The 23,224-nt window shown below is 33.2% G+C and overlaps 1 protein-coding gene across 1 annotated transcript in view; it reads right to left on the reverse strand.

Annotated features, from left to right (window-relative positions):
- Window positions 1-23,224, reverse strand: part of LOC127549752 (uncharacterized) — a 47,941-nt gene that overhangs the window by 11,675 nt on the left and 13,042 nt on the right. The window contains exons 5-6 of the mRNA XM_051978047.1: window positions 21,452-21,562; window positions 7,861-7,967 (exon numbers count right to left, since the gene is read on the reverse strand). Of these exons, the coding sequence (XP_051834007.1) occupies window positions 7,861-7,967; window positions 21,452-21,562 (218 nt within the window). The remainder of the gene's footprint in view (window positions 1-7,860; window positions 7,968-21,451; window positions 21,563-23,224) is intronic.

Here is a 23,224-nt window from a genome sequence, read left to right on the forward strand (position 1 = left end):
TTAGAGTAGATAATGAGGAAAAAAAATTATTACTCTTTGCAGGTGATATGATGGTATATTTAAGGAATCTTAGAGAATAACTAAAAAGCTATTAGAAACGATTAACTTTAGCAAACTCACAGAATACAAAATAAATCCACATAAATCATCAGCATTTCTATATATTACCAATAAAGCCAGTAACAAGAGATACAAAGAGAAACTCCATTTAAAATAACAGTAGACAGACCTAAAATTCTATAATAAAGCAGCAGTCATCAATTTTGACTAAAAAACAGAGTAATTGGTCAGTGGAATAGATTAGGTTCACAAAACACAACAGTTATCTAATGTTTGATAAACCCAAAGTCTTACTATGTGACAAAAATTGCTGGAAAAATTGGAAAAATATTATGACAGAAACTAGGCAGTGATCAACAGCTAACAACTTATATCAAGATAAGGTCAAAATTAGCTCATGATTTAGACATAAAACAAATTACTTCTCAGATTTATAGAGAAGGAAGGAATTTATGGACAAAGAAAAACTAGAGAGCATTATGAAATAGAAAATGGATAATTCCGATTATATTGAATTAAGAAATTTTTGTACAAACAAAACTAATACAGACAAGATTAGAAGGGAAACAGAAAACTAGGAAAACATTTTTATATCCAAAGATTCTGATAAAGGCCTCAGTTCTAAAATATGTAGAGAAGTGACTCAAATTTATAAGAATACAATCCATTCTCTCCAACTGATAAATGATCAAAGGATATGAACAAGTTTCTTCAGATGAAGAAATTAAAATCATATCTACTCATATGAAAAAAGTATTATAAATCACTAATGATCAGAGAAATGCAAATTAAGACAACTATGAGATACAGTCACTATACCTCCCAGATTGGCTAATATGACAGGAAAAAATAACGATAAATGTTTGAGGGGATGTGGGAAAACTAGGACCTTAATACATTATTGGTGAGGCTTCTCCAACTATTCTGTAAGCCAAAGGGCAATCAAATTGGTGCATAGCCTTTGATCCAGCAGTGTTTCCATTGGGTTTGTTTTCGAAAGAGATGATTTTAAAAAAAGGGAAAAGGACCCACCTGTGCAAAAATGTTTTTAGTACCTCTTTTTGTAAAGGCAAGGAACTGGAAACTGAGTGATTGCCCATCAATTGGAAAATAGCTGAATAAGTTATGCAATATGAATGTTATAAAATATTATTGTTCCATACAAAACGATCAGCAAGATAATTTTGCCTGAAGAGAAAGTTACGTGAAGAGAAAGGCCTGAAGAGAGTTACGTGAACTGATGGTATGTGAAATGAGTAGAACCAAAAGAATATTGTACACAACAAGATTATGTAATGATTAATTCTGATTGACATGGCTCTTTTCTTTTCTTTTTAATTACAGCTTTTTATTTACAAGATATATGCATGGGTAATTTTTCAGCATTGACAATGGCAAAACCTTTTGTTAAAATTTTTCCCCTCCTTCTCTTTACCTCTTCCCCCAGATGGCAGGTTGACCAATACATGTTATATATGTTAAAGTATATGTTAAATACAATATATGCATATATGTCCATAGTTATTTTGCTGTACAAAAAGAATCAGATTTTGAAATAGTGTACAATTAATCTGTGAAGGAAATCATAATTGCAGGCAGACAAAAATAGAGGGATTGGGAATTCTATGTAGTGGTTCATACTCATTTCCCAGAGTTCTTTCACTGGATGTAGCTGGTTCAATTCATTACTGCTTTATTGGAACTGATCTGGTTTATCTCATTGTTGAAGAGGGCCACGTCTGTAAGAATTGATCACCACATAGTATTATTATTATTGAAGTATATAATGATCTCCTGGTTCTGCTCATTTCACTCAACATCAGTTCAGGAGTTGGCTCTTTTCAACAATAAAATGATTCAGGTCAATTCTAATAGAATTGTGAGGGGGAGAACCATCTGCACCCAGAAAGAAGACTGTGGGGATTGAAAAGGGATCACAACATACTATTTTCAACTTTTTTATTGTTGTTTTCTTTGTCATTTTTTTTCCTTTTTGATCTGATTTTTTTGTGTGGTATGATAAATGTGGAAATATGTATAGAAAAATTATACATGTTTATATATACATATTGAATTACTTGCTCTGCAGGCGCCAGAGTGTAGGCGCCAAAGGTGAGTTGGAACACAAGATTTTGCCAGAGGGAATGTTGAGAATTGTCTTTACATATATTTTGAAAATAAAAAGCTATTGTTGAATTAAAAAAAAAATATTGCTGAGTGGAGGCAAGATGGTAGAGAGAAGGCAGGATATTGCCTGAATTCTTCCTGTCTTCCCTCAGAATCAATACTATATCAAATCTCTAAAAAGATTTAGGAATGACAGAATCTAAGACCATTTGGAGTGTTAAAATTTTCTAGCTTAAGATATCTTAGAAGGACTTTATGAAAAATTTGTTTTAACTGGGCAGGGAGTAACATGACCTTGCACAGGCGCAGCATGGGTAGTAGAGAGGCCCTGTGTAAGGAATTTAGTGAGAAGTTCTGAGCCAAAACACAGCAGTTTTTTGTATCCTAGTTTAGAAGGATAGATCACTAGATCATCTGTGAGACCTCCAACTGAGCCACAGAAAGCAAAATGGGAGCCCCTGCTTTGTTGTGGTCCACATTCAGTTCCTACAGGCCTCTCTCCGGATATATGCCTCTCTTCATCACTGAACAATTAGAACTAGTTTGAATCATGCCATTGTTGAAGAGAGCCAGGTCCATCAGAATTGATCATTTTATAGTCATCTTATTGCCATGTATAATGATCTTCTGGTTCTGCTCATTTCACTTAGTATCATTTCATGTAAGTCTCGCCAGGCATCTCTGAAATCATGCTGTTGGTTTGTTTCTTACAGAACAATAATATTCCATAACATTCATGTACCATAATTTATTCAGTCATTCTTTAATTGATGGGCATCCATTCACTTTCCATTTTCTAACCACTACAAAAAGGGCTGCCACAAACATTTTTTCGCATGTGGGTCCCTTTCCCTCCTTTAAGATCTTTTTGGGATATATAAGCCCAATAGAAACATTGCGGGGTCAAAGAGTATGCACAATTTGATAACTTTTTGAGCATAGCTCCAAATTGCTCTCTATAATGGTTGGATCCATTCACAATTCTACCAATATTGTATCAGTGTCCCACATTTCCCACATCCCCTCCAACATTGGTCATTATCTTTTCCTGTTATCTTAGCCAAACTGATAGGTGTGTAGTAGCATCTCAGAGTTCTCTTAATTTGCATTTCTCTGATCAATAGTTATTTGGAGCACCTTTTCATATGACTAGGAATAGTTTCAATTTCTTCATGTTCAAATAGCTTGAATTTTTATAAATCTGAGTTAATTCTCTATATATTTTAGAAATAAGGCCTTTATCAGAACTTTTGAATGTAAAAATATTTTTTTCAGTTTACTGCTTCCCTTCTAATCTTGTCTGCTTTTCTTTTTTGCTTGTCCAAAAACTGTTTAACTTAATATAATCAAAATTTTCTATTTTGTGATCAATAATGATCTCTAGTTCTTCTTTGGTCACAAATTCTTTCTTCCTCCACAGATATGAGAGGTTACTATCCTATGTTTTTCTAATTTGTTTATATCATCATGAATCCACCTCAACCTTATCTTGGTATATAGTGTTAGGTGTGGGTCAATGTCTACTTTCTGCCATACTAGTTTCTAATTTTCCCAGCAGTTTTTATCAAATAGTGAGTTCTTATCCCAAAAGCTGGGGTCTTTGGGTTTGTCAAACACTAGATTACCATAGTCATTGGTTGTTTTGTCCTGTGAACCTAACCTATTTCACTAATCAACTACTCTGTTTCTTAGCCAGTACCAAATGGTTTTGATAATCACTGCTTTATAATACCGATTTAGATATGGTGCAGCTAGGCCACCTTCATTTACTTTTCTTTTCATTAATGCCCTTGAAATTCTTGACCTTTTATTCTTCCAGATGAATTTTGTTATTTTTCCTAGGTCAGTAAAATAGTTTCTTGGGAATATGATGGTATAGCACTAAATAAACAGATTAGTTTAGGTAGTATTGTCATCTTTATTATATGAAAAAATGGAAAAAGAATGTAATGAACAAAAAAATTTAATTGGCCAATTGCAAATTAAATACCCCCAATTAAATACCAAACTTGAAATTCTAAAAATAAAAGGCGAGATTAATAAAATTTAAAGTAAAAAAATTGTTGAATTAATATTAAATAAAACTAAAAGTTTTATGGAAAAACTCAACAAAATAGATAAATTTTTAGTTAATTTAATTAGAAAAAGGAAAATCAAATTGGTAGTCTCAAAAATGAAAAGGGAGAACTTTCCACCAATGAAGAGGAAACTAAAGCAATTATTAGAAGTTACTTTGACCATCTTTATGCCAATAAATTTGATAACCTAAGTGAAATGGAGGAATACCTTCAAAAATATAGATTGCCCAGATTAATAGAAGAAGAAATAAATTAGTTAAGTTTGTCCCATATTAGAAAAAGAAATATAACAAGCTATTAATCAACTCTCCAAGAAAAAATCCCCAGAACCAGATGGATTTACATGTGAATTCTACCAAACATTTGAAGACCAATTAACTCCAATACTATATAAACTACTTGAAAAAATAGGGAATGAAGGACTCCAATCAAATTCCTTATGACATAGACATGGTACTGATACCTAAACCAGGTAGGACAAAAACAGAGAAAGAAAATTATAGACCAATCTCCTTAATGAATATTGATGCAAAAATCTTAGAAAAATGTTAGCAAAGAGAAAAGAAAATCATTCCCAGAATAATACACCATGACCAAATAGGATTTGTACCAGGAATTCAGGGCTGGTTCAATATTAAGAATACCATTAGCAAAATTGATTATATCAATAACCAAATTAACAAAAAACATATGATTATCTCAATATATACAGAAAAGGCATTTGACAAAATCCAACACCCATTCCTATTAAAAACACTAGAGAGTATAGAAATAAATGGACTTTTTCTTAAAATAGTCAGGAGCATCTATTTAAATCCATCAGCAAGCATCATATGTAATGGTGATAAAGTGGACCCATTCCCAATAAGATCAGGGATGAAACAAGGTTGCCCACTACCACTATTACTATTCAATACTGTATTAGAAATGCTAGCTTTGGCAATAAGAGAATAAAAAGAGATTAAAGGATTAGAGCAGGTAACGAGGAAACCAAATTATCACTCTTTGCAGATGACAGGATGATACACTTAGAGAACCCTAGAGACTCAATTTAAAAACTATCAGAAATAATCCATAACTTTAGCAAAGTTGCAGGATACAAAATAAATCCACTTAAGTCATCAGCATTTTTATACATTACTAACAAAATCCAACAGCAAGAGACAGAAAGAGAAATCTCTCATTAATCTTTAATTGCTATTGTCTACTACCTGCTTTGCTAACTTCATGCTCAAAAATTATTTGCTTGATCTGATCATTTCTACTAGATATAATACTTATCCCTCTTTTTGGTGACTAAATTTGAAAAGGCCAAATACAATAGATAAATCTATCTTCTTTGCTCTTCATGAGAGTACTTACTCTCATAACTCTTTACACTTTGGTTTCTGACCTCATCTTTAATTGCCAAATCTAATAATAATAGCCTTTTCAAAATTCTAATTCTTGACTTCTCTGAAGTTTTTGATAATGTCAATAATCCTTCTCTCATGTATGTTAGAAGATATGCTTTTTAGTAAAATAAATACAAGTGTGTCTGTGATGTAAAAGTAAAACATTTGGAATATCTATTCTAGTCTATTTCTGTAAGGCATGTATGTTTAAGATTTTTTTCTGTTTTGTTTTTTTGGTTAATGAAGACAATTTTGAGATGTAATATGGATACTTTAGGATCTGATACTGGTGTTTGCATTAAATTCTGAGGCCTTGATTTAAATCTTGAATCGTATTGGGTACTTGTTATAAGTGAAACTTGTTAAATAAATCATCCCTTGTTCTCATTGTGGTCCAAACTACACTTAGCTGTCAAAGTGGTCTTCTTAAAATATGTCTGATCATATCACCTCCTACTACTCAGTTCACTCTTAATGGCTATAATATCTAAGATAAAATATAAAGGCCTGTTTGGCATTCAAACTCCTTCTAATTCTGGTCTCTTCCTAACTTTTTAGTCTTATTTTTTAAGCCCATCCCCTCCATGCACTCTGTGTTTCAGTAACCTTGGCATCCTTGCTGTAGCTTGAATAAGAATCTTTGGACTCTGTGAATTTTTAATGATTGTTGCCTAGGCCTATAATTCTCTCCCAATTCACCTCTCCATTCCTGGCTTCATAGGCCTTCTTCAAATCTTAGCTAAAGTTCTACCAACTAAAAGAAGCCATTCTCAAATTTCCTTCCCTTTATTTTTAGTGCCTTCCCTTTGAGACTAGTTTATCTAATTTATCCTGTATATATTTTATTTATACATCAGTGTAAGAAAAAGTATTTGGCACTGATTTACCACCTCCTTATACATAGTTTACCTTTTCTTGGTTTTGAAAAATGGCACTCATTGGGTTCTTCTCTAACCATTCTTCCTTGTCTTTTTTCTTGATAAAATGGACTTTTCTCAAGGTTCTATCATTGGTTATTTTTCCCCCTCTTCTTTGTCATTTGCATCCATGATCTTACCTCTATAGATAACTCTAAAATCAATAGATCTTGCCCAGATCTTTGTTTTAAGTTTCAGTCTTGCTGTTATTATTATTACCTCAAACTCCATGTCTAAAAGCATTATGTTTAAAGTTTTCTTTTTCCAGAAAACCTAATAACCTTTTCTTCCTTTTGACTTCCTTCTACCCTTCTGTCCCCATCCTAGAGAAAGCTATCATTAGATACAAATATGTACATGTGTAAAATGATTTCATCTTTAATTATTTTATGCATGTCTATCCATGTTTGTCTAAGATCACTAAGCCTATCATTTTTTATCACACATTTTTTATAGTATTCCATTGTTATGATAAACACAATCTGTGAAGCTATTCCCCAGCTGATGAGTATTCCTGCAATTTCTAGCTATTTGTTACCACAAAGAGAGTTGTTATAAAATCTGAAGGTCCTTTAATTTTTCCCCTTATCAGTTTTGGAAACAGACCTACTAATGATATTGCTGGGTCAAAGTAGTTTAACTCTTTGGGCATAATTCCAGATTGCTCTCCCAAAGATTCGATCAATTCACAGCTCTACCTATGGTGAAATAGTGTCCCAATTTTTCCATATCTTGTCCAACATTTGACACTTATCCCTTGAATCATTTTAGTCAATCTGATAAGTGTAAAATTATATCTCAAGGTTGTTTTAATTTGCATTTCCTTAACCAATAATGATTTAAAGCATTTTTTTCATGACTATAAATTGTTTTGATTTCTTCATCAGAAAACTGCCTGTTCATAATCTTTAGCCATTTATCAATTGGGGAATAATTCATATTTTTATAGATTTAACAAGGTCTTTTATATTTATGTGTATTACCTATCTATCATAATCAAAGGAAACAGACATGAAAAGATGGTGGTGAGATTCCACTGGGAATTAGCCTGTTCATAGAAATAAAAGTAATACACTCAGATCACAGAACCATATTACCTCTTTCAAACACCATATCTGATTTAGCTTATTTTAGATGTAACATTATAAGTTATAGATAAATAAAATGTTTTAACATAGCACATAATTCTACTAATGTAGATATAGTCACAATTCAACTACCTTTAAAAGAAAGTAATGGGGCAAGAGAAATGCAGAATGTAGATATTTTGAATATATAGCATACCTGGCCTGTTCTGATCTGTCAAGAAAATATTCAAAGACATTGTTCATTATAACAACATCAGCATTTTGAAGAAGTGAGGCTTGAGTACATATATTTGCATGATGCACCTGAAGATCAGATTAAGTTCATGTAAGAAACAAAAAGTCAGCCAATAAACTATATCACACACAAAATAATAACTGGAATGACAACAGGCATTTGATGGATTGAGGGAATGGCATTAAATCGAAACATACAGCGACTTTAATATAAGTGGGAAAATCAAATTTATAGAAGCTATAAAATATTTTCAATTTAACTGATAGGAATTTGACAAAATAACTTATTTCATTTGCATATGTATAATACATATTCAATTAGTTATGACTTTCATTAATAATATTCATTTAGCATATTACAAAGGAGGAAATGTGTAGGAGACTAAAGGAATGTATATTTAGTGAAAAAACCCCACAAGAGTGAGGTTTAATAGATGGCTTGCATTCAATTATCCCACACAATGTAAAAAAAAGCTAGAGGAAAGTCTCTAGCATGTTGATGACTCCCCTTGGGGGGAATTATGGTATGACATGGACACAGTCCCATAGGATGGACAGGCATGGATGATGGAATTTCACAGCCTATGGGAAAAAAAAATCAAAACTTTTAAGTGGATCACTTAAAAGAAGCACTGTCTCAAAGATCAACACAAACAGGTTGTATCATATCATTTCATCAATAATATACTAGGATAAAGTGGCTCAGACCAGATCAACAAAAAAAATATGGCTAAAAAGTGAAGAGGACCTGTTGGGATAAAGGCAAGAAGGATAACAGATGGACAGCCCACTTAATGCCCTCTTTTTGTTTAGAAAACAGAGGAAGAAACAGATCGAAAGGATGTCTTGTTAAGGATTTATGAAAGGACATGGACAAGAGGAGTATATTCTAAAATCTGCCTCTCTACAGAGAGTACTTAGAATCAATCAATCAAGAAGTATTTAAATATCTATAAAAGGTGAAAGATTATAATCTAGAGACTGATTAAGCATGCCCAACAAATAAGACAACAATTTAGCCACATTATCATTTTAATCATGTTCTTTCCAAGCTTGAGTGATGTAGCATTCATCATGTACCAACTTACTATGTGTTCTATTCCAATTCAATTTATTGACAGATATCTGTTATCTCTAATTTTTCTAAAGTTCTCTTCAGGTCCTTAACTTCTTCCTTGTTTCTATTTTGGTAAGATTTGTCTAGATTTGAAAAGGAGAACATAAGCTTTCCTCATACATACACTATTAGAGTTTTAATAATCCTCATCTTCATTTGATATAATTTTCTTTTAATGAGTTAGATATTATTAAGTAGATATGGTAAGTATCCTTATTATCCAGTGTCTTTAAGTTTAATGTAATCTTTCTGCTTGTAGCTTATCCATTTTTATTGTAGCCTTAACTAAAATCATGATTGCTACTCCTACTTTTCTGAGGTCACCTGAAGCCCCACATTTTAAGTCTGTTTGAATCTTTGTGTTTCAAGGCAGAACTGGACCTGGATTAGAATATGTTCAAATTTGGTCTTAGATACTTACTAATTGTGTGAGTCTGGATTTAAGTCAGAGAGGTTAACTTCTGCCTGCTTCAGTTTGCTCTTATGTGAAATGGGTATAACAACACATACCTATTTACCCCCATTGTTGATTCAAATGAGATAATACATGTAAAGTACTTTAAAAACCTTAAAGTGCTACCTATATTTATCTACTACTATTATTATTAATAAGATATTACTCAATTGTTTTAAAATCTATTTTAACTTTTTTATTGTGCAATTAAATTTATCATATACTTTAACTTTAACCACAGCTATGATTAGGTATTTACTCTATTTGCCTGAAACTTGATTTTATAAATGAAATAACATGTTCTGTCTTAGCTATAGCTCTTTTCTTTTCCTTAGGTCAACTCACTTTAACATTTGAATTTGACAGTATGCTTTCTCTACCCTGTTTCTTCCTCTTAACCTATTCCCCCTTTTGAGTTTAATCCATTTTTATGCTAAAATCTCTGGGTATAATTTTATTCAAAAGTTTTTTCAGTTCAAATGAAAATGAAGCTCATGGGATGCCTATTCTCCATACTCCTTCTTCCATGATTATAAGCATTTTATCGTTCTCTATAATAATTATCTTCCTTCCATGTCTTCACCCTTTTTTTCCCCCACATATACAATCCCACATCCTTCCATCTGTTTTTCTCCGGAAATCATCAGCACAAAAGAAAACCATCCATAGAATACTTACCATTTTATCTAATTCAACTCTTTTTTTAAACTGAGGCAACTGGGGTTAAGTGACTTGCCCAGGGTCACACAGCCAGGAAATATTAAATGTCTGAGACCAAATTTGAACTCGGGTCCTCCAGACTTCAGGGTTAGTGCTCTATCTACTGCGCCACCTTGCTGCTCCTTAGAACAGCTATCATTTTACCTTGACATAGTGCTCAATGTTTTACACACATTAGTTCATTTGATTCTCATAACAACTCTAAGATAAAGAAGCTATTATTATCTTCATTTTACTTCAGAAGAAACTAAGATAGAGAGCGACTAATCTGGGAACACTCAAGTAGTAAGTTTTTGAGGCTGTATTTGAAGTGAGGTCTTCCTGACTCCAGGCCCAATGCTCTATTCACTGTGCCACCTAGCTGCCTTTAGGCACTTGAAAGTCCATTTCTTAACAAAACAGTTCATCCCCACAAATTTCCTTTTATATTTACAAATGTATAATTTTTCTCTTGATTCCTGCATTTCTATGTCTACTAGGGTTCTAGTCTTTTCATTAAGAATACCCAGAAAGGTGCATTTTTACCTGCTTTTGTTGGAGAACTTATTTTTGGATCTAAACCTGAATCTCTTATCTTCTGTAAAATCAATTTCATATTCTCCTTTTTAATGGCACTTGCTAAACCTTGTGTGATTTTTATTTTGGCTTTTTGATTTATAACTGTACTTCTTTTTGGCTGCTTGGAGCATTTTTTCTTTAACTTAGAAGTTCTGAATCATGACTACAATATTTCTGAAAATTTTCATTTTTTTTAGTTGTGTTGGACTCTTTTTTTTTTCATATTTTAATATACTACTTTTATTGTCCCCAGTTACATGTAAAGCAATTTTAAAAAAATTGTCTTTAAAACTCTTGAGTTCCAGATTCTCTCCTTTCCACTCCCCTCCACTGAGAAGACACATGTGAAGTTATGCAAAATATTTCCATAAAAGTCATGTTGCAAAAGAAGACATAGATTTCTCCTTAATCCCCCCCACCGCAAAAAAAAAAAAAAAAAAAAAAAAAAACCCTCAAGAAAATAAAATTTTTAAAAATGCATGCTTCAGTTTATATTCAGGCACAATCAATTTTTTTCTTTGAGCATGAATAGCATTTTTAATCTTAAGTTCTTCAGAGTAGTCTTGGATCATTGTGTTGCTGAAAAAAAAGCAGTCATTCACAACTGATCATCCTACAAGTTTGCTATTACTATGTACACAGTATATTTTTCTTCAAGCTCAGGGAGGACTTTCCAGGTTTTTTCTAATTCCTAGCTCATCATTTCTTAGAGAATAACAATCCATCATAATCACATACCACAATTTATTCAGCCATTCCCCTCAATTTCCAATTCTGTTTATCCCCCATTTATTCTATTTCTTCATTTCTTTTATCCTATTCCTCCTCAAAATTGTTTTGTTTCTGACACACCTTTCCCATAATCAGTTCTTGCTTCTATCATTCTCCTTCTCATATTCCCTTTCTTCCTACTGTGTAGGAAAGCACAATAAGACAGATTTCTATACCCATATTAAGTATATATGTTAGAGTTAGTTAGCTCTTTGAGTCAACTCTGATGAAAGTAAGGTTCACTCACTCCCCACTTTCCCCTCCCTTGTAAAAGCTTTTTCTTGCCTCTTTTCCGACAAGTAACTGACCCCATTCCATCTCTACTTTTCCTTTCTCCTAGTATATTCCTCTCTTTCTTTAATTTTTTTAAAAAAGATATTATCCCTTCATATTCAACTCACACCAGTGCCCTCTATTAACAATGAGAAAATTCTTATGAGTTACAAATATCCTCCTCCCATGTAGGAATGTAAAAAAATATACCTTATTAAGTGCCTTATGACATCCCTTTGCTGATTACCTTCTTATGCTTCTCCTGTATTGAAAATCACATTTTCTATTTAGCTCTGGACTTTTCATTACAAATGCAGGCTAATTGTATAATATTTCAGAGTCTGATTCTTTTTGTACAGCAAAACAACAGTTTAGTCATGTATACTAATTGTGTATCAATTTATACTTTAATATATTTAACATCCTGCCATCTAGGGGAGGGGATGACGGGAAGGAGGGGAAAAATTGGAACAAAAGGTTTGGCAATTGTCAATATTGTAAAATTACCCATACATATAACTTGTAAATAAAAAGCTATGAAATTTTTAAAAAAAGGAATATGATATTCCAGAGAGTAGTGGAGATAGAATTACAAACAAAAATCACCTACCCAACAAAAATTAGTATAATCCTTCAAGGGGAAAAAGATGGATATTCAGTACAATAGAGGACTTTCAAGCATTTGTAATGAAAAGTCCAGAGCTAAATAGAAAATGTGATTTTCAATACAGGAGAAGCATAAGAAGGTAATCAGCAAAGGGATGTCATAAGGCACTTAATAAGGTATATTTTTTTACATTCCTACATGGGAGGAGGATATTTGTAACTCATAAGAATTTTCTCATTGTTAATAGAGGGCACTGGTGTGAGTTGAATATGAAGGGATAATATCTTTTTTAAAAAAATTAAAGAAAGAGAGGAATATACTAGGAGAAAGGAAAAGTAGAGATGGAATGGGGTCAGTTACTTGTCGGAAAAGAGGCAAGAAAAAGCTTTTACAAGGGAGGGGAAAGTGGGGAGTGAGTGAACCTTACTTTCATCAGAGTTGACTCAAAGAGCTAACTAACTCTAACATATATACTTAATATGGGTATAGAAATCTGTCTTATTGTGCTTTCCTACACAGTAGGAAGAAAGGGAATATGAGAAGGAGAATGATAGAAGCAAGAACTGATTATGGGAAAGGTGTGTCAGAAGCAAAACAATTTTGAGGAGGAATAGGATAAAAGAAATGAGGAAATAGAATAAATGGGGGATAAACAGAATTGGAAATTGAGGGGAATGGCTGAATAAATTGTGGTATGTGATTATGATGGATTGTTATTCTCTAAGAAATGATGAGCTAGGAATTAGAAAAAACCTGGAAAGTCCTCCCTGAGCTCGAAGAAAAATATACTGTGTACATAGTAATAGCAAACTTGTAGGATGATCAGTTGTGAATGACTGCTTTTTTTTCAGCAACACAATGATCCAAGACTACTCTGAAGAACTTAAGATTAAAAATGCTATTCATGCTCAAAGAAAAAAAATTGATTGTGCCTGAATATAAACTGAAGCATGCATTTTTAAAAATTTTATTTTCTTGAGGGTTTTTTTTTTTTTTTTTTTTTTTTTTTGCGGTGGGGGGGAATTAAGGAGAAATCTATGTCTTCTTTTGCAACATGACTTTTATGGAAATATTTTGCATAACTTCACATGTGTCTTCTCAGTGGAGGGGAGTGGAAAGGAGAGAATCTGGAACTCAAGAGTTTTAAAGACAATTTTTTAAAAATTGCTTTACATGTAACTGGGGACAATAAAAGTAGTATATTAAAATATGAAAAAAATAAGAGTCCAACACAACTAAAAAAAATGAAAATTTTCAGAAATATTGTAGTCATGATTTAGAACTTCTAAGTTAAAGAAAAAATGCTCCAAGCAGCCAAAAAGAAGTACAGGTATAAATCAAAAAGCCAAAATAAAAATCACACAAGGTTTAGCAAGTGCCATTAAAAAGGAGAATATGAAATTGATTTTACAGCAGATAAGAGATTCAGGTTTAGATCCAAAAACAAGTTCTCCAACAAAAGCAGGTAAAAATGCACCTTTCTGGGTATTCTTAATGAAAAGACTAGAACCCTAGTAGACATAGAAATGCAGGAATCAAGAGAAAAATTATACATTTGTAAATATAAAAGGAAATTTGTGGGGATGAACTGTTTTGTTAAGAAATGGACCTTCAAGTGCTAAAGGCAGCTAGGTGGCACAGTGAATAGAGCATTGGGCCTGGAGTCAGGAAGACCTCACTTCAAATACAGCCTCAAAAACTTACTACTTGAGTGTTCCCAGATTAGTCGCTCTCTATCTTAGTTTCTTCTGAAGTAAAATGAAGATAATAATAGCTTCTTTATCTTAGAGTTGTTATGAGAATCAAATGAACTAATGTGTGTAAAACATTGAGCACTATGTCAAGGTAAAATGATAGCTGTTCTAAGGAGCAGCAAGGTGGCGCAGTAGATAGAGCACTAACCCTGAAGTCTGGAGGACCCGAGTTCAAATTTGGTCTCAGACATTTAATATTTCCTGGCTGTGTGACCCTGGGCAAGTCACTTAACCCCAGTTGCCTCAGTTTAAAAAAAGAGTTGAATTAGATAAAATGATAAGTATTCTATGGATGGTTTTCTTTTGTGCTGATGATTTCCGGAGAAAAACAGATGGAAGGATGTGGGATTGTATATGTGGGGGAAAAAAAGGGTGAAGACATGGAAGGAAGATAATTATTATAGAGAACGATAAAATGCTTATAATCATGGAAGAAGGAGTATGGAGAATAGGGATCCCATGAGCTTCATTTTCATTTGAACTGAAAAAACTTTTGAATAAAATTATACCCAGAGATTTTAGCATAAAAATGGATTAAACTCAAAAGGGGGAATAGGTTAAGAGGAAGAAACAGGGTAGAGAAAGCATACTGTCAAATTCAAATGTTAAAGTGAGTTGACCTAAGGAAAAGAAAAGAGCTATAGCTAAGACAGAACATGTTATTTCATTTATAAAATCAAGTTTCAGGCAAATAGAGGAAATACCTAATCATAGCTGTGGTTAAAGTTAAAGTATATGATAAATTTAATTGCACAATAAAAAAGTTAAAATAGATTTTAAAACAATTGAGTAATATCTTATTAATAATAATAGTAGTAGATAAATATAGGTAGTACTTTAATTACTAAGGATCTCCTGGCCCTGCTCGTTTCACTCAGCATCAGTTCATGTAAGTCTCTCCAGGCCTTTCTGAAATCATCCTGTTGGTCATTTCTTACCAAACAATAACATGGAATGTCATATTCCAAGCCCTTCAGTCTTTTAACAAAGAAATTGCTAAATCTTGTGTTATTCTGACTGTAGTTCCACTATACTTGCCTTGTTTCTTTCTGGATACTTGCAATTTTTCTCTTTGACCTGGGAGTTTTAAAATTTGGCTATAATGTTGCAGAGAGATTTTAATCTTTAGATCTCTTTCAAAAGGTGATCAGAGTCTTTCAATTTTACCCTGTGATTCTAGGATATCAGGTCAGTTTTCCTTGATAATTACTTGAAAAATGCTTATTTTTGATTATCTCTGCTGGATTTACTTTTCAGATCAGTTGTTTTTCCAATGAGATATTTCACACTGTTTTCTATTTTTTCATTTGTTTGGGTTGTTTTACTGTTTTTCATGAAGTCATTAATTTCTATTTGCTCATTTCTAATTTTTATGGATTTTCTTCATTGACCATACCTCCTTTGCTAGTTGATATATTTTGCTTTTTAAGGCATTTTTTTCTCATCAGCTTTTTGTATTTCCTTTTGCATCACTCTCATTTCTCTTCCCAATTTTTCTTCTACCCTTCTGACTTGATTTTTAAAATCCCTTTTGAGCTCTTCTATGGCCTGAGACCAATTTTTACTTTTCTTGGAGATTATAGATGTAGGATCTTTGACTTTGTTATCATCATATAAGTATGTTTTTGACCTTCCTTATCACCATAGTAATTTTTATATGGTCAGAATCTTTTTCTGTTCTTTGCTCATTATTCCAGCCTATTGTTTGGCTTTTAACTCTTTGCTAAAATAGGGCCATTTCCAGGTAGATGCTTTAACATTCCACACTTTTGGGGTTTTGTGCTTCCTTTTAAGAGATCCTTTTAGAGAGTTGTACCAAGGAACCAGCACTGTTACCCAGATCTGAGTATAGCACAGCAACTGAGTGCTACCACAGTGCCAGCAGAGAGGCAGGCCCCTGTCATCTCCCTCTGACCAGCTATTCTGGTCCCCATACCTGTAAGCTTAGATCTCTGGAAGCCACCACTATTATTGCTGGTCTCTCTGCAACAGTTGCAATTGCTACTATGGTAGCTGCTTCTGCAGCACTATTCCTGATGATTTGGTGGCTCTCAAAGCCCAATCCTGGTTTTTTAGGGCTCCCCTCACTCTTTAGTGCACCAAACCTTTTCTGCCAAGTCATCTTTGGTGTCTGTGGACTGAGAGGTCTGGAGAACCCTGTTGCTGCCTTATTTAGGGGCTCCACCATCTGTTCTTGGTTTCTTTAGGCTATTATGCTCAACTCATTCTGATGTAACAGACCCTTACTGTTGACCTTCTAAGCCACTGTTAACTGGAAAGCTATTCCACTCTGTCTTTTTGTGGGCTCTGATGCTCTAAAATTTGTTTAAAGTTCTTATTTGGTATTTGAAGGGTTATGGGGAAGAGCTCAGGTGAGTTCCTGCTTTCACTCCATCATCCTGGTCCTGCCTCCTTTTGTCTGACTCTTTATTTGAAGTTTTCTGGACAAATATACTGCCATTTCCTTCTTCAGATCATTTAACAGATAAGGAACCAAGCAAATAAGGTTAAGTAACTTGCTTACGATCCCATAGCTAGTAAGTGTCTAAAGCCAAATTTAAACTAAGAAAGATGAGTCTTCTAGATTTCAGGCTTCACAATCTATTCAGTGCCACCTGGCTGCCCCACATTTTTTTTTTTCAAATAATTTTTAAATTATCCCTCTATATTCTATATTTGCTATTAACTATAGTTTTTACATTTTCTTTTGTTTTTTAAAATTTCTTGGTTTTGTTTTAGTATTTTTTATTATATTGAGTCACTGTTTTCTGTCTGCTCTATTCTCATTATTAGGGTATTCTTCAAATGAATTTTTCATTTGAAGTTCTTCAAAGAAGTTTCCCACTATTTGTTCTCAGGGGTATCAGTTTTCCTTGCCATTCCCTAGCTTTTCCCTTCTGTGTTATTTCATCATTTCCAGGTACACTTGCAGTCCTTGTGGAAAAGACACTTTTTTCTCACACTTTACCCAGAATTGCTGTGAGACTGCTATTTTCCTTGGGATTTATTCCTGGGCATCTTTTAAACTAAGGAGTTTTCTTGGACTTGTTCATTTTATCTACTTTGGTAATTACAGTGAGTGGTCTACATTTGGGTCAAATTCCACATCTAAATTGAATGGTCAGGAGCTATTTTAGTCTTAAATAAAGTAAGTCAGAGCTTACCACTAGAGTGGAGTAAGGTCTGCCTGGGATATTGTGGGATTCAGGAACTATTCATGCACTAGGATCCCATCAATGGGTTCAGTATATACTTTGGTTGGATTTTGCTTAGGACTTCTCTCTAGCAGCTGGGCTTTGATCATATGCTGGACCTACTCAGAAAGTTCTGACACTGATCTCTTTGACATGTATTTCAGGGAAAGAATGATTAGGCAATGCTTCACTTGAAGCCAACTAGGTCCAGAAATAAAACTTTGCCCCATCTGTCCTACTATCTCTCTACTCTGGTTTAATTATTCCTGGGTATTGAGATGTTTAGGGTCTTTCACTGGGTTTCTGATTTGGTTGAGGAATCTAGAGGTGATTTTTTTTCTTCTTCCCAAACTGGTATATTTCTAAACTCCACTGGGATATTTGTGAAGGATCCAAACTATTCTGCATCCTACCATCTTACTTAATGGCCTCTTCTGAATCCTCATCTTTCTATACTTTTCTGCTGCATGTGACACTGCTGGCTATACTCTCTACTGGGTGAAATAATTCATTTATTTTCCATGAATTCATTTATTATTTTTATACAAATGACTTCTATTTCTATATATCTAGTCCTAATCTCTTTACTAAGCTCTAGTCCTTCAATATCAACTATCTAATAAATATTTCAAACAAGATGACCAACAGTCATCTCAAATTCAACAAGTTCAAAAGAATTCATTATTTTCCCCTTAAAGTCCATACCTCTTCCAAACTCCTCTATTATTTTTGAGAATATCTCAATTTTCTTAGTCATCTAGGCCTAGAAACTTGATGTATAAGCCACCTCTATTCCTTGTTATTGTTCACCCCACATAACCAATGATTTTCCAAATCTCATTATTTCTATTTCTACAACATCTCTTGAAGTCATCTTCTTTCCACATGAGCTCATGTTCTTACCACTTTTCACCTGGACCTCTTGGTATGGATCGATCACCCTGCCTCAACTCTTGCCCCACTCTAGCCCGTTTTCCACATAGCTATCAAAAGGATCTTCCTAAAGTGCAGGTCTAAGCATACCACCTTTTACTTACTGAACTCCAGTAGCTCTCTATAATCACTAGAATTAGATATAAAAACTGCTTGACAATTAAAGCTTTATAACATGATCCCTTTTTAACTTTTCCATTTATCTTACTCACTTTACTCTCTTTCACAGACTTTACAATCTAGTAGTAGTAGTAATAATAGAAGAAGAACAAGGAGGAAAAATAATAGGAAGAAGAAGAGGAAGTGGAAAAGGAGGTCAAACAGGAAAAGGAAGCAGCAACTAACATTTATATAGCACTGTGCTAAGTACTTCATAATTTTTTCCTTATCTGATCCTTACAACCACCTTGGGAGACAAGAGCTATTATTTATCCTCATTTTACAAATGAGGAAACTGAGACAAACAGAGGTTAAGTAATTTGTTCCCAAGGTCACATAGGTAAGATTTAACAGTCAGATTTAAACTGAAGTCTTTCTGATGTCAGGCCATCTAGATGCTCCCTACTAGTCTACTTGCGATTTCTTATAAACTATAGTACATTTTCCATTCCTAAGGCAATCCAATCCCTTTGCCTTGATTATCCCTCAAACCAGGAATATATGCTTTCCTCATCTTTACCTACTGAAATCTTTCTTAAATTATTTTCTGCCAAAATGCATTCCAAATTTACCACCATAACATGAAATTCTTCTCTCTGTAATTTGTATTCCTGGCTGGAGCACTATATTTATTTTCTTCTAGAACATCTTGCCTAATTTGTTCCACTGATCTACTTTCCTATTTTTTAAACAGTCCCCTACTTCTTTCCATAGAAATAGTCCTTTTTAAGTAGTAACCAATTGTCATATTTAAATGCAAAATATCTTTCCTTTTTTAAATATGTGTACTTTCATTATCAAAGTGAAAAGAAGTTATTGCTATAATATTCTAAATCACAATTCACATTTTAAAAACAGCTCCTACAAAGCCTGCAGAGGTACATGCAGGCTAACAACTATTGATGACTAAAAGGGAAAGTATGAGAGAGGTAGGGAAGGAAGGAGTAAAGGAAGCAAGAAGAAAGTAAGGAAGAAAGGAAAGAAGGGGGAAAAAGGAGGGAAGGAGAGAAAGGGAGAAAAATAAACATAAGGGGGAAATTTGGTAAACAAATTAAAAATACTTTCACATCTGGTTATATTTTGTGTGTATGTGTGTGAGGCAACTGGGGTTAAGTGACTTGCCCAGGATCACACACAGCTAGAAAGTATTAAATGTCTGAGGCTGGATTTGAACTCAGATATTCCTGATTCCAGAGCTGGTGTTCTATCTACTGCCCCATCTAGCTACCCCAACATACTTTATTTTTTGATTGATTTTACTAGAATGAAGACCTCCCCGCTGAAGAGACTACCTAACTAAGGTAGTTAAATCTCCGTTTTGCAATTTCTAGCTAGGTTATATATAGTCAGTATTTATTAGAGGTAGAACTTGAGCCAAGGTCTTTCTAACTTTTAAAGTCAGCTTTCTATCCTCTAAACCAAATTGCTTTTATTTGGTGCGACAGGTAAAATGGATTACAGATTAGAGCTGGAAAGTCTTACATGTCATCTGTTCCAATCACCTCACTTTCCAAATAAGAAATCAAGCCAAAGAGGCCTTTCTTCAAAAAGAGTCAGTTTCCCAAGGCAACACATGCAAAGCCAAGAATTTGAACTAATTTCTCTGACTCTAAGTTCAGGATTCTTTTCACTGTATCCTATTGCCTAAAACAATATGAGATATTAATCTAATACAAATTTTTCATGATAATTCTTAGATTTTTTTTTTGAAATTTTAAGATTCAGATGATATCATGGCACTACATAGCAACTAAAAATATATTTTAAGAAGAATCTTTATTTTACATTTTGATCATGATTTTTTTTTTTTTTTTTTGGTGAGAACAATTCCAATTAACTATTTTTTTCCTCAAGTTGTTAGGAAAAAACAGCTTCAGTTGAGTGGTAACATCAGAAGCCATTTATTTATTCTAATCCTTAGTATATACGAAGTACTTATTATAAGCAATAATCAACTGTTAAAAAGGATAAATTATATAGCATTATTTTAAGACACAACTTGGAAAATAAATATTTAATTGGAATTATGCTCCTCCCAAAAAAAATCATGCTCAAAATATAAAATAAACTCAAAGAAAAAACTTTTTTTCTTTAAACTCAAAGATTCTTCTTAAAATATTCTTTCAGTTGCTATATATAGTGGTTTGTTCAGGCTTCTTCGAAAGCAGCTTTCTCATCTAGCTTCATCTCTCTACTCACACAACCACTTAAGCATCACGAACTAACTCAATAACCTCTCTACCTCAAGTCTAATCTATCCCCCACAAAGCTGCCAAAAAATACTCTAAATTATTTGTGGACCTAACACTTCCCTGCTTAATATATTCCAATGGCTCAAATTCAAGGCTCTTTGAAAATTGGTTCCAATCTATCTTTCCATTTTTATTACATATTACATTTGATGGCAGCTAGATGATGCAGTAGAATCATGAGCCAGGAGTCAAAAAGATCTGAATTCAAATCTGGCCTCAGACACTGAATGTGTGACCACAGGCAGGTCAGTTAAACTATGCCTGCCTCAGTTTCCTCAACTATAAAATGAGGCTGGATTTGAACTGTCTCCCAGAATTGATTTAAGAATCAAATGATTATTTGTAAAGAACTTAGCACAAAGCCAATGTAGAAGTTATAAATCCTTGTTCTCTTCCCTTCCTCCCGTTCCATATCTTCTATGGTTCAGCCAGAGAAAGACCTTTCTTTTTCATACACTCGACTGTCAAACTCTTATTTATCTACCTTTGCACAGAATATAGTTCCCCATGTTGAGAATGCATTCCTTATCTCTGTCTCTTAGAATCCTGTCTCCTTCAAAGCTCACTTCAAGTGGAAATTCAGTTGATAAAGCCCCATCTCTATCAAATTATCTTGTATTTTAATCTTTTATATTCACTTAATTTAAATATTCCCATTCAAATCATGTGTATATGCTGTGTTGTACAGAACGTAAGATTCTTGAGGGCAAAGACTTTCAGAGATTAATAAATGCTTATTGACTAAAAATAACAATGAGTACCTTTATCCTATCAGTGAATTTGTATTTTGCAATGATCATTTCTTGCAGCTGGCAAAAATCTTGATTCATTTCCACTCCATGTAGCTGCAATGCTGAACTATAAAGATAACCCTAAAATAAAAGGAAATGTAAAAATTATGAGAGAAAATTAACTGTTGCTAGCTTCAGAAGAAAAGGCATTATCTTTAATGGAAATCTTTAAAGGAAAATTTGTCTAAAATGAGGAAAAAACTACCAAAAATAACATATGAATAAAACCTAGAAAACTGATATACATATAGATCACCCTAAATGCCAAATAATAAAAACAAAATTATATTTTGCTTTGAAATGTATTATGATTTTGAAGTGACTTTTCTTTGCAAAAATTTACTATTCCAATTACCTTTTATTATATAACTCTTCCCACAGCACAGTGGTTTAGGGAGCTGGACTCAGCCAGAAAATTCTGGGTTCCAGTCCTGCCTCTGACCTTGACCTATATTATGTAATCTTTGACACCTTAGAGGACACTAAGTCTGGGATGATAGACAGAAAGCTAGAATTGGAATCTTCTGGCATTTACTAGCTATGATCTTATAAAGACAACTTAATATCTGTTTTTTAGGTAACTCCCTAGGTCTAATTTAATAAATCGGGAATTCTCAACCAGGAATTAAAGAAAGCTCTACCAAAAAGACACAGGGAATATAAATAGCTGAGAATTACCCCATTAAAATAATCCCAAAGTGCTAGTGTTAGCGAAAAAGTTGTGTGGATTGGAAAGAGTAAGTAGTGAGAAGGTGGGAGCAGGATGGGAAAAGGTATGAAAAATTTAAGACAGTTTAAGAAATAATAGCTGCTGACCTAAATCAAATAATAGCTAGCATTTATATAGTGCTTTACAAACATTACTTAATTTGACCCTTATAGCTGTAGGAAGTCCAATTACAGATGTTCATCACACCACAAGCCCTCCTTTCCCTCCAAAATAAGAAATTCACAAACTTTAAACCATTATTTTGGAGAGGTTATTATTTTATCTTGAAGCTCTCATATGTTAACAATTAGAAGACTTAAGATTAAAAATACATCACATTATTACATTACAAATTATTACAAATTATTACATATTACAGCATTACAAAGTCAACTTGTATGACAGCAAATATTCATTCTTCTAAAGATATCTGAATAAACTGACACATCTGAATCTACTGCTTTTGTTCATATGTTTAAACAAGTATGGTTATAAGAAACAAAAGTGTCATTTCAATTAGCTGGTAAAACTTTTAAAATTGTACTTAAAGTAATGAATTTTAAAAGTGATGGTAAATGACTATTTAGGAAGCCAAGTTCAACCAGAAGCTTCACAATCAAACTTCTTAGGGCAAAACTTTTTTGACTGATGTTCAATGCAAATTAGCCAAAATAAGAAAAAAAAAAGATAGCACAGAAATTAATAATGAACAAAAGATTAGCTATAGTATAAGTTACATTTAATGCTTTTATACCATTTACAATATTATGATTTGTAGGACTAAATAATATTTTCTATCTGCAAGACGTTAGGCAAATTACTTAATGTCACTAGGCCTCATTTTCCTCAATGTAAAATGAAGGTGTTAAGACTATATGGTCTCTGAGGTGCTTCCTATCTCAAGATTTAGGATTTTATGAAAGATCATAAAAACTAGTCTTAGAAAGAGGGAGCTCATTATTATTATATAAGATTTTAGAACCCACCTTTCAATGACACTTTTAATTTCAGTGTATAGTTAGTCTAAGAAATTA

This window comes from Antechinus flavipes, chromosome 2 (genome assembly GCF_016432865.1).
Source record: "Antechinus flavipes isolate AdamAnt ecotype Samford, QLD, Australia chromosome 2, AdamAnt_v2, whole genome shotgun sequence".
In the NCBI taxonomy this organism is placed as follows: Eukaryota; Metazoa; Chordata; class Mammalia; order Dasyuromorphia; family Dasyuridae; genus Antechinus; species Antechinus flavipes.